Raw genomic sequence first — 12,456 nt, 5'->3', positions numbered from 1 at the left:
AGCTTCCCCTGAGATTTGGTAACCCTTATTTATTATTATTATTATTTTCTTATATCCCGCCTTTCTCCCAATATAGGGGAGTCAAGGTGGCGAATGAGTATAAAACAATACAATATAGGAGCCCTGGTGGCGCAGTGGTTAAATGCCTGTACTGCAGCCATTTACTCAAAACCACAAGGTTGCGAGTTCAAGACCAGCAAAAGGGCCCAAGCTCGACTCAGGCTTGCATCCTTCCAAGGTCGCTAAAATGAGTACCCAGACTGTTGGGGGCAAATTAGCTTACTTGCTAATTAGCTTACTTGATGTTCACCGCTATGATCTTTGGAATAGAGGTATATAAATAAGACAAATTTAAGAAATTATACAAAATATTAAAATACACACACACACATATATACTGTATAAAATTAAAAAAACAAATAAACAATTTTAAGGATTAAAATTTACAATTTATAAAATTTATAAATTATAATTTATAAAATTTGTAAATTATAAAAAGTTATAAATTAAAATATAATACAATACAGTAAAATAATAGATTAAAACATTTTGAGAGGACATTGCTTCCCTAAGCTTTTTTAAATCACCATTCCATGGTCCAGGTTCCCAGGGACCCAGAGATGTTATCCTGAAAGGACTGTTTTAATGATTTTAATGTATTTTATTGTTTTTGTTGTATTGTATTTAAGTGACTTGTTTTAAGGGAGGAGGGATAATGGGATTTATTTTATCATGTTAGAAGTTTCATCACTGATGTAAGCCGCCTCGATCTTATTGAAGAGGTGGCACAGAATTTTATTATTATTATTATTATTATTATAAAACTCCACAGAAATCCAGAACAAAAGTGTCTTCCCTTTTCCCCTTCCAGCAATTCCTTCCAAACAGCAGTGGGATTCTGTCCTGGTTTATTTGGAATCCTTTAATCATAGACAGACAGACAGACAGCCACCCTGCCTTCCCTTAGCTTCCAATGCAGCTCAAGAGGCCACTTCAGTATCCCATTAAAGTCCACACTCTCTAGGGCGCTGTCGAAAAGAACCCTTGCTTTCATGACTCCTCCATATTAACTGGCTCTCTTTAATCTCCTTTAGCTCCGCCCCTCCCGGCTGGCGGAGCCACAGGAGGGCCACCCAGTCGCCCTGTCACGTGACTCTCTCTTAGCCCCGCCTCCTCCACCTCCCGCCGACTGAATCCATTCCCGTCTTCCGCCCTGTCGCCGTCACGTGACCCTGTCTTAGCCCCGCCTTCTCCCTCCCTGAGTCCATTCCCCTCTTTCGCCGTGTCACGTGATCCTCTCTCAGCCTCGCCTCCTTCCCTCGATCCCTGAATCCGTTCTCATATTAAACCTACTCGCCCTGTCACGTGACTCTCTCTCTCAGCCCTGCCTCCCCCCCCTCCCTCCCTCCCTCCCTGAGTCCGTTCCCGTCTTCCGCCCAGTCGCCCTGTCACGTGACCCCCTTCTCGCTCAGCCCCGCCTCTGGCTGAGTCCGTTCCCGTGTTCCTCCCCCCAGCTTCACTTCCGGCGGAAGCTGAGCGTCCGTCCCCTTCTTCCTTCCTCCACCGCCGCCAACCGCGCTTCCGGCGGTAGGTAAGCATTTATTAAGATTGGGGGTTTTGTATTCTTCCTGAGGGACTAGGGTCGGTGGCTTTGGAGGGCAGCGGTTGGGTTCCTGGAGCGCGGAAGGGACCGAGGAGGCTTCCTATGAGGCTGGGCGCCACTGAGGGAAGCGCTTGCTCCCCGGACCCTGCAAGGTCCTCTACTCTCCCTCCTCCGCAACTGCCAGGGACCCCCCTTTGGTTCCTCTTGGCTGCTGAGAGCCTTCCCTCTCCTGGATATCTGATTAATACACTTGTCCCTCCATATTCGCTAGGGTTAGGGGCACAACAAGACCCCCGCGGATGTGGAAAAACTGCAGATAACAAAAACACAGTGGGGTTTTTACACCTCTCTAGGAATCTCTAGGTCCTCCAGGGCAACTCTATGGTCAATGTCTGACAGACTCCGACCATAGAACTGCCCTGGAGGAGCTGCAAATGCCTAGCAGAGTCTTCTCCCTAGGAATCTCCAGGTCTTTCAGTGCAACTTTTAGTTAAAGTGGACCATAGAGCTCCTCCGGAGGACCTAGATATTCTTAGAGGGAACGTATTAGTCGAAGCTGCAGATATGGAGAGATGAGTGTAATGGGTCTCCCCCCCCTTGGCAAGATCTGTCCAGAAAGCGGGTGTTTGCCTACCTCTGAGGCTGAGAGAGTGTGACTTGCCCAATCTGAATCCAGGTTTTGAACCCTGGCCTCTCCAGAGTCGCGTCGCGTTGTTGCTTGTCAGCCCCCAATTTGATGTGAACCTGGAGATTATTGCACTACTCTCTTTGGAGTTTATCATCACACTGGGGCTAATTTTGGCATTAAAGAGAGTGCATTTAAAGCATCCTGCAAATCAAGTGAAAACAGTGAGTGATTGCGCAAATGATTATCGCACGCAATCACACAAATAAAGCAATATCGGATATGCGTTGTCGCTGAAATCCTGAAAGTGAAAAGATGTGTGTTAATGATTCTTTGCAACTGCTTCAATGGCAGGTTTCGTGCGACATTGCGTGACATTGTTTCACGTAATTACGCAATTTTTCAGGGATGTTGGTGGGATACACTCCCGATCTCTTTCGCATAATAAAACTCTTAAAACAGTTCCTGTTGCTCTGACTGCTTCCTATTGCATTCTGGGATTTGTAGTTTTTTTAGGAAGGGGCATTAAGAACTGAACTACAAACCCCAAAATGCAACAGGAGGAAGTCAGAGTTGTTAAAGTGGAATAGCAATGTTTTAAGAGTGTAATGCAATAATCTACCCTGTGAATGAGACATCTCCAAGACCCCTTAGTTTCTACCACTCTGCTGGCCCTCGGTCTTCCTGACTGAGTCTGTCCATATTGGGCATTTGGACTTCTTCTTTTCATCCTTTCATCTGTCTTTCCCAGCATTATTGTCTTTTCCAATGAGTCCTTCCTTTTCATGATGTGTCCAAAGTACAACAGCCTCAGTTTGGTCATCTTGGCTTCCAGGGAGGTTTCTGGCTTGAACTGCTCTAGGACCCATGTGTTTCTCTTTTTAGCTGTCCATGGTATTCTCAGCACTCTTCTCCAGCACCACATTTCAAATGAATTGATTTTCTTCCTATCTGCTTTCTTCACTGTCCAGCTCTCACAGCCATACATGGCAATAGGGAAGTGAGTCCCTCTAAATTAAATGGGCTTTACACTCAAGAGGTGTGTTTAGGATTCCATCATAAAAGCTGAACCTTTCCTTACTACTATATTTTTCTTTCATTTGCTTCATTCACTGTCCAACTCTGTCAAGGTGACAACATGGCACTGCCAAAATGTCTCAGTTTCTCACTCCTTTTTAACATGTCCCCCCGTGCCACCAATTTGTGACGTTTACGGCCAATATCCCACCATCTAATGTGTCCCAAACCTAAAAGACTTTTCTCAGTGTTGGTAGCGTTTTTAAAGTACAGTACAGTTGTCCCTCCGTTTTTGTGGAGATCCGTTCTGGACTCCCCTGTGAAAACGGAAAATTGCTGATATTCAAGCCCCATTGGGTTGAATGGTGGCGTGCTCCTGTGGGCACCCATGAGCACGTGCCCATTTTGTCCCCCTTTGTTTGCCGCCCGCGAACGGTCAAGGGATGCGGGTTCCAAGTCCACAAAAAAGGAGGGGAGGCTGTACTTCTGAAATCACTCCAGACAGTTGCTTGCTGAAACAAAGTAATCGGTTTATTTACAAGTCAGGCTGAACACACTATCCCTTTTAGTGGATGGTCTTCACATTGGATAGGGTGTTTAAATGCTTTTTAAGATAGGCAGTTTGTCAGTTTCCTTAACTTATTTCTGTAATTGTTTCCTTATAACTTTATATGTGTTCCCTTATAAACTAAGTCACTCTGAACCTTTATTAATCTTTTGTTTCTTTTAACCCTTCCAGTTAACTCTGACTCCACTAGTCACCAAGCATTATATCTCCTGCAGGACACTATACCAACTTAATTAAGGCCAATCTTTGTCCCTTTCCTGGGTATCTAAAACCCTTTCTAACTGCCCTCACAGCAGCATATCCTAGCCTCACTGGCTCTTCACCCCTCAGGGCACATTAAAACATCAATCCTAACCAACCCAAACACTCTCTGTCCTTCTTTTTGTTCCCATGCTTTTAAAATCCTAATTTCATTTGTTTGAAGCTCCTAGAGTGTGAGTCGGGAATGCTGAGCATGGAGCCCTGAAATTACATATGCCCACTCTTTGAAATCTTATTTATAACAGCTTTGCATTGTAACAGGTGGTTGTCATTTGGCATATATTCCCTTATCTGGGGATCACACTGAAACAGGTGGACACAATGGAGACTGCAGTAAAGAAATAAAAAGAAGCCTAGGAATGGGAAGGGAGTTATGAAAGATCCCAAAGTGTAAAGTTATGCAACTAAGCACTAGAGTTACAATTGTCCAAGTCATTACATTCCCCATCACCATGTGAGAGCTAGGCAGTGAAGAAAGCCAACAGAAAGAAAATAAACTCATTTGAGATGTTGTGGTGGAGAAGAGTGCTGAAAATACCATGGATATCCAAAAAGACAAACTAATGGGTTCTGGAACAGATCAAGCCTGAACTTTCCCTTGAATTCAAGACGATGATACTTGAGGCTGTTAAACTTTGGTCACATCATGAGCAAGCATGACTCATTAATAATGCTATGGAAGGTGGAGGGCAGCAGAAAGAGAGCAAGATTGCACACCACTTGGATAGACTTGATCAGGGAGGTCATGGACATGAATTTGCAGAACTTAAGCAGAGTAATGGAGGATTGGGGGCTTGGAGATCTCTCATCCACAGGGTCGCCATGAATCTGGCTGATTCAAGGGCAGTTAACAATAAGAATGAACATAGCATGTTATCTGAGAATATGGAAAAATAAAAACCGAAAACCATGCATTTTGCAGTAAATTTTGAACATTATTTACACAGAAATAATAATTGTATAGAGAGCCAGTGTGCCGTAGTCACTTGAATATTGAACTATGACTCTGGAGGCCAGAGTTAAAATCCCTGCTCAATTGTCAAAACCCAGTGGGTGATTACATCAACAAATTTAATATGCATGCAACATATTTCCTTTTAAACAACAATGAAATTTAAAAACAATTGTAAGTAAAATATAATCTTAAAAAGCATTTCATTAATTCAGGGTAAAGTATTGTGTAGGATTTTTTTTCTAGTGTTTCCATGAATTTCAATATTTCACCTGGAAAAAATGAGAAAAGCCTTTCCTTTTCCAAATTTTTCACTCCCCCACCTCACTAGGTCTTCACATCTCTGTATCATTCTACCTAATAAGCTACTGAAAATGCATTAAATAAACATACGGGATGTGAAGAACCTGTCATCCCAAAAAACCCCAGAAAAATTGAGGCGTAGAACGGTTTTGCCTGTTTTTCCTTGGGATAGATTTTCAGTTTTCTAAAATAAAAGCTAGAAATTTGTGGGAACATAAGTGGTTAAAAATCCCCCAATGACATATTTTCTCTCTTGGAATAAGCGAGATGTGTTTAAGATAAAAGTTTACTCACTCAGATTGCAAGGGACTGCATAGTAAGAAGATCTGTATGTAAGATAATCAGTGGAATTAAACAATAATTTGTGTCCATATGTAAAACACTCAAATCCAAGATATAGTTTTGTACCTAGGGTGTGCTGCAGTATCATGACAGGAGTATATGGGGTGGTGTCATTCATTGCTTGGAATGACTACTGATGACAGCAACTAAAATACATGGGCAAGATACTCCATTGGCAGACTTAGCTATGATGACAGAGCCTTGTTGTTATAGCTACTTCTGTGAATGCTTTCCCCTCACCTACCTCCTAAACCAGGCAGCAGCCCAACTGAGGATTTCCCAAGGGACTACAGATTGTGGTGGAGGGAAATGACAGCAGCAGCGCTCTCCTGATTGTATTTTGGAGGCAGACAGTTGGACAGACCCTGCTTCCAGAGTCCTGCTGCAGCTGCTTGCCTCAGCCCTATCCATGACAGAGAACACTGCAGTCATTATTTCTTAGTGCCCTGATCTGCAGTACTTCAGAATTTTTTTGGCTAGGGCACTGCTTGGCTTAGGAGGTAAGTTTCTGGAGTCACATTTGGTCATTAACAATAGTAAATGTGAATCTCAAAGAAGAATAGGATGTCAGCCTTATATATTTATGTGGTATAGGAAGCAGCAATTTGTATAAGACAGCTTTTCTCAATATTTTTACCCTGGATTAATCCTTGAAATAATTTTCAGATCTCACATCCCAGCATAAAAATTATATCAAAAAATAAATCACAATCTCTGATAGAATCTCTGGTAAACTCTCATGGGAACTTAAGTTCCATGGAACCTTGGTTGAGAAACCCTGATGTACGGTATCCTCATACCTAGAGAGCCAGTGTGGTGTAGTGGTTTGTGTGTTGGACTATGACTCTGGAGACCAGGGTTCGATTTCTGCTCGGCCATGAAACCCACTGGGTGACCTAGGGCAAGCCATATGCTCTCAGGTGAAGGCAGTGGAAAACCTCCTCTGAACAAATCTTGCCAAGAAAACCCCATCTTAGGGTCACCATAAGTTAGAACTGGCTTGAAGGTACACAGCTCGCACACACACATAGACCTTTATATTTTCAAATTTCATAAATATACCAAATAGCAAAGTCTTATATACTAATGAAGTTATAGTTTGGTATGGAAATAAGTATAGTATGTATTGCAATTGTATATAGTTCAATTTCCCCACAAATGTATATTTTTCTGGTGAATTTTTTCCCCTATCACATCAAAATTTCTGGGACATCTACATCCAAATCTATGGTTTTATGATTCTGTGATCTCTGTGAAAGCATGTATGTGTTTATGTTACATGTATTATTTTAATGGGAAAAAACCCATAAAAATAATGCATATGTATGATCTTGATACTTTGAAATGAACATGCATCAGTTTGAGCAGATACATTCCATTCAAATATCTATCATGTTTATTTTCTAGATGGTGTTCTAATGAAAATAAAGAACTACAGCTATATCCAGCAAGCACTAGACTTGTGAAATTTGTTTTCTGTTGTCTTTAAAAGACACACAGTTTCAGCACCACATGAGGGATCATGAGCGAAATGACAAGGTATGTATCTTAGTAAGTCTGGTGGTTTTATGACAGAATGATTAAATTGGAAAGTTTTCATAAATCTCCATTTTATTTCCTCATAAATAATTTTCCAGGATTCTTTGTAAATTATACTGTATTTTGAGAAGGCTGTAATAAACAGAATTTTCTACTTTTCCTGGCCTCATATGTATCCAGAAAGGTAGCAAATAAACCTTATTTTGTGTTACTGTTTCACTGTTCCCAGCTTAGCATTAATTGGCTATACCTTGCTTGACCCACTGAATCTATAAATATTGATATGATTATGGTACATTACTATGAAAGTGCAAACATTGTTCAGAAAACTTTCTCCACTTGCACAAATTTTCCATTGTTCATGAAACAGTATCATGGTATAACAAATACAGTGAATATGTTTGGCTGTAAAGGCTGTAATGTCAATTACACGTCTAGAATCATTGGAAGAAAATAGTTGTTTTCCAAGGAAATGTTCAGGTTTGGTGTTCTGTCTTAAAGCTGAAATGTGTCAGTCTTCTATTCCAAAGATACATGGCACAGTCCATTGGCAGAAAGGCTATATATGAACACAGCAAATTAGTTGCCTTCTTATTTTGAATATTAAACCTATCACCTGTTTTGTTTTAGCCTCATCGATGTGACCAGTGTCCAATGTCATTTAATGTTGAGTTCAACCTCACACTGCATAAATGCATTCACAATGGAGAAGATCCTACTTGTCCTGTTTGCAACAAAAAATTTTCCAGAGTGGCAAGTCTTAAAGCTCATATTATGCTTCATGAAAAGGAAGAGGTAATTGTATTCAATTTTGAAGCACTCATAGGATATATATATATATAGGTTTGAAGAGATGGTTTTTCCAGTGTTTTCACATTGCTTCTTCAGATCTGTGAAAAAGTTGTTTGCATGAAAATAAAAAAATTGGCAGTCAGGAAAACAAAACCCTGTCTCTAGTGAAGATTTATTTATTTATTTATTTATTTATTTATTTACGTACGTTATTTATACCCCACCCTTCAGCCCCAATGGCTCTCAGAGCGGTTACATACACTTCACTAGTGAAGCATCAGATTATGAAATGCTGAATTCACTATATTCAGTATTGTTGTTGTTAGCTGCCCGACTTGTGGTGAACCTGTGGATGAGACTATCCTCCACTCCCTTGCCCTGATCCTGCAAGCCCTTGCCCATAACCCCCCTTATTGAGCCTATCCATCTGGTTTGTGGTCTTCCTCTCTTTTTTTCACCTTCCACCTTTGCTAGCATTATCGTTTTTTCTAGTGATCCGTGCCTTATCATTATGTGACCAAAGTATGAAAGTCTCAACTTGATCATCTTTGCTTCCAAGGAGAACCCTGGTCTGACGTGTTTAAGAACCCATTTGTTTGTCTTCTTGGCTGTCCATGGTATCCTAAATACTCTTCTCTAGCACCACATTTCTGCTTCCTTCACTGTCCAGCTCTCACATCCATACATGGTAATTGGGAATACAATGGCCTGAACGATTCTGACTTTAGTGCTCAGTTGTATGTCTTTGCTCTTCAGTATTTTTTCCAGTTCTTTTATAGCTGCCCTTCCCATTCCTAGTCTTTTTCTTATTTCTTGACTGCAGATTTCATTCTGGTCAGTGTTTGATCCTATATAAGGGAATTCTTTAAATATTTCAATTTCCTCATTATCTAGATTGAATTTGTGTATTTCTTCTGTGGTCATTATTTTTGTTTTCAGCATCAGATTTGCTTTTGCACTTTCATCTTTGATCTTCCTCATTAACTGTTCCAATACCTGAATGTCTTCTGCTAATATTATATTCATCATATATACATAATATTCATAATATAATATTCAGTATAGACTACTAGTTAGATGACCTGCATTGGTTTCAGAAGCATTTAAGATAATGGCCTTAAGAGATTTGTATTCCTAATTATATTTAAAAATGTGTGCACACATGCATGCACACACAAAAAAATCAAATAACATTTCTTTATGCAGTTCCAGAAAAGAATCAAACAACTTACTGTTCTGTTCACAGAATCTTATCTGTTCAGAGTGTGGAGATGAATTTACTTTGCAGAGCCAGTTGGCTCTGCATATGGAAGAACATCGTCAAGAGTTGTCCGGAAGTAAAACCCACGTCTGTAAAAACTGTAAGAAAGAGGTTGAAACTTCTTCCCAGCTAAAGGAACATATGAAAACACATTACAGAATCAGGTGAGAATTACTATATATTTAAATAGCAAGTACATTTCTATACCACTTATGAATGAATTAAAAAATTCCTAAACTGTTTACACTATGTAAGCTAATTGCCCCCTTATAGGCTGGGTACTCTTTATCTCAACCTATGGAAGGATGCAAAGCTGAGTGGATCTTGGAGTCAATGGGGTCGAACTCACAATCTTGTGGCTTGCAGCGGGGGCATTTAACCACTACACCGCCATATTTTTCATATATTCTCATAAGTGTTTGGTTGCTCAGAAACATGCTTGTCATTCTCTGGAACATTCTGGGATAACTTTGAATATGCACAAACAAAAACAGATTTCACACTTAAATTGGATTGTTATTATATAACATTGTCTTTCTGCTTTGACAGAGTTACTGGGAATCCATAATAATTAAGATTAAAGTTGGCATGGTGTTATGAAAGCTTTTTCAGTGGTGTTGCTTGAACTGTCTGTGTCAGTTTGTTTTTCAAATGGCTGGTTTGGATATGCCACAATAGTCAGTGTAAAATGTGACATTAGCAAACTTAAAGTTTTCAACAAACATCAAAATACAATTTAGATATCTCATATAAAGGCTTTCAGCACAATTTATGCACTTGCTGAGGCAGCTCACCAACTTGTGTGGCAGAGATGCAGCACATGTCCTTTTTCTACAGCAGACAAATAATAGCATTGGGACACATAATATTAATATACTCAGTGGCTTGTTTCATGTAAGCTCCCCTTCCCTCAACATATCTACATCAAGGGAAGTAATAGTGCCATTCTATTCTACTTTGGTTAGGCCTCACCTGGTATACTGTGTCCAGTTCTGGGCACCACAATTAAAAAAGGACATTGAGAAACTGGAGCATGTCCAAAGGAGGGCGACTAAAATGGTGAAGAGTCTAGAAACAATGTCCTATGGAACGACTTAGGGAGCTGGGGATGTTTAGCCGGGAGAAGAGAAGGTTAAGAGGTGATATGATAGCCCTGTTTAAATATTTGAAGGGATGTCATGTTGAGGGAGCTTGTTTTCTGCTGTTGCAGAGACTAGAACATGGAACAATGGATGCAAACTGCAGGAAAAGAGATTCCACCTCAACATTAGGAGGAACTTCCTGACAGTAAGGGCTGTTCAACAGTGGAACAAACTCTCTCAGAGTGTAGTGGAATCTCCTTCCTTAGAGGTCTTTAAACAGAGGCTGGATGGCCATCTGTCGGGAATGCTTTGATTTAGATTTCCTGCATGGCAGGGGGTTGGACTGGATGGCCCTTGCGGTCTCTTCCAACTCTATGATTCTGTCGTTCATTTACTGTTTTGTGTGCAGTTGAAGCACCCCACATGCATTTCAGTACAGGCTGCTCCTTCATTAAAGACTTTTTACTGATTGATCATATGAATTTTAATTCTCTAATCTACTGATCTCTTTATTCCATTTGCATATGTTTTCATTTTTTGATAAAGTACATCTGTAGCTGGCATTGTTGTAATCCTCCAGTGTGAGAGGAAGGGAGAATGCTTCTGTTAAGATGGTGCCTGCCATCTGTACTTTTCACAGGGATTTTAATTTTATTTATTTATTTAAAAGTCTGTTTCTTGATTAGTTAGGAGATTTTTATCTAATTGATTAGAATTTTAGTTTTTTATTGTTCTGATTTCAGTCCCTCTTCTAATTAATTTTCTGCCATCTGCAGAAGTGGTAAAACAAGAAGACTGTTATTCTGTAGACACCTCAGAAGATCACAAACTGTTGTGTTTTTGGCACCAATAGTGGGGCACTTAATTTATGTGTACTCTTTATTTGACATGAATTCAGCTTGTAATAGTCATTAGAATAAAATGTTAGATGATGTACAGTAATTGTGAGTAGATTGTTAACCAGGAAAGCACCTACTGTATTGCATATATGACCAATTCATGATAGGTCCAAAACCTAGTTGGGATGATGGCCTTTATGAAGTGATGACAGAAGAATGGAATTTGCAGTAACATTTCACTGCTTAATATTTATCCACAGGGTATCAAATAACAGGTCATATAACAGAAATATTGACAGAAGTGGGTTTACATATTCATGTCCACACTGTGGGAAGACTTTCCAGAAACCAAGTCAGTTAACACGACATGTTCGTATACATACAGGTAAGATGGTTAAATCCAAAGACAGTGCATCTGAACATATGTGTGGATGTATCAGAATCTATTTTTTGCCTGAGTGACAAAGGCTTCTCTGTTTTGTTTTCATATTTAAACTTTTTAGGCATTTCTCACCATCATTGATTCCTATTCACAGAGTAGCAATATAGTGTACTGATACTTTTAAAAAACAGAGGCAGAAAAGTGGCATTGGATGCACTTCAGTAAAGACTATTATTAATACCACACACGTAAAGTACACATTGTCTCAACCTGCATCAGATACAAACAATGAATGATAGAATAAGCCTGCATCCTTTCAACTTCTCGTAGAATCTTTAATCTGGGAATTAACCAGCTCAAATTTGTTATACATTTATGCTACATTTCTTTCCAACATAAAACTCAGAATAGCAGTCATGAGATTTATAATTTGACAATGACCAGAGGTAAAGCTGCTGTACCATATGCCCAAAGTAGTTTTACCATATGCACTTCAGACCATGTATTGAAAGCATTATAAATGGCTGTGCAGGTTGGCCCAAACAGCACACATGGAATTTTCTATATGCCCCACACTAAAAGTTTTTTGTACAGTTAGATGAGGACAAAAAAATAACAGAAACCTCCAGGGGTCACTGTTGTCCTCTGATACATAAGAAATAGGATTAATAGATTAAGACACACTTAGGTTAATCCAAATTCTCCATCTTTTCTCAGCCTTATGCAAAACCTAGCATCTTTTTTAGTTTGCACAGGGCTTGCTTAGGATGTCAGTGGGAAAACTGCTGCACATCCTGTAGGATGAATGGGCCTTCATAGATGAGAGCTCATTTTCTGAGTAGGATTCTGGAAAACTTTGGCACGGAACAGACCGCCCAAAAAGGGCGGCC

The 12,456-nt window shown here is 39.9% G+C and overlaps 1 protein-coding gene across 5 annotated transcripts in view; it reads left to right on the top strand.

The window, feature by feature from the left end:
- The first annotated feature begins 1,463 nt into the window (after positions 1 to 1,463).
- The window catches only part of ZNF236 (zinc finger protein 236), a 76,224-nt gene continuing 65,231 nt past the window's right edge, over positions 1,464 to 12,456 (top strand). For 4 of the 5 annotated variants that reach the window (XM_042463844.1, XM_042463847.1, XM_042463846.1 and 1 more), the window contains exons 1-5: positions 1,464 to 1,591; positions 7,079 to 7,210; positions 7,841 to 8,005; positions 9,249 to 9,427; positions 11,445 to 11,569. In XM_042463844.1, coding sequence (XP_042319778.1) covers positions 7,184 to 7,210; positions 7,841 to 8,005; positions 9,249 to 9,427; positions 11,445 to 11,569 — 496 coding nt within the window. In that variant the 5' untranslated portion in view covers positions 1,464 to 1,591; positions 7,079 to 7,183. The remainder of the gene's footprint in view (positions 1,592 to 7,078; positions 7,211 to 7,840; positions 8,006 to 9,248; positions 9,428 to 11,444; positions 11,570 to 12,456) is intronic. The other variant, XM_042463845.1, reaches the window with a different exon arrangement.

This window comes from Sceloporus undulatus, chromosome 4 (assembly GCF_019175285.1).
Source record: "Sceloporus undulatus isolate JIND9_A2432 ecotype Alabama chromosome 4, SceUnd_v1.1, whole genome shotgun sequence".
NCBI classification, from domain to species: domain Eukaryota; kingdom Metazoa; phylum Chordata; class Lepidosauria; order Squamata; family Phrynosomatidae; genus Sceloporus; species Sceloporus undulatus.
The sequence above is the reverse complement of the archived record's forward strand: the minus strand, read 5'-3'. Positions and strand labels throughout refer to the sequence as shown.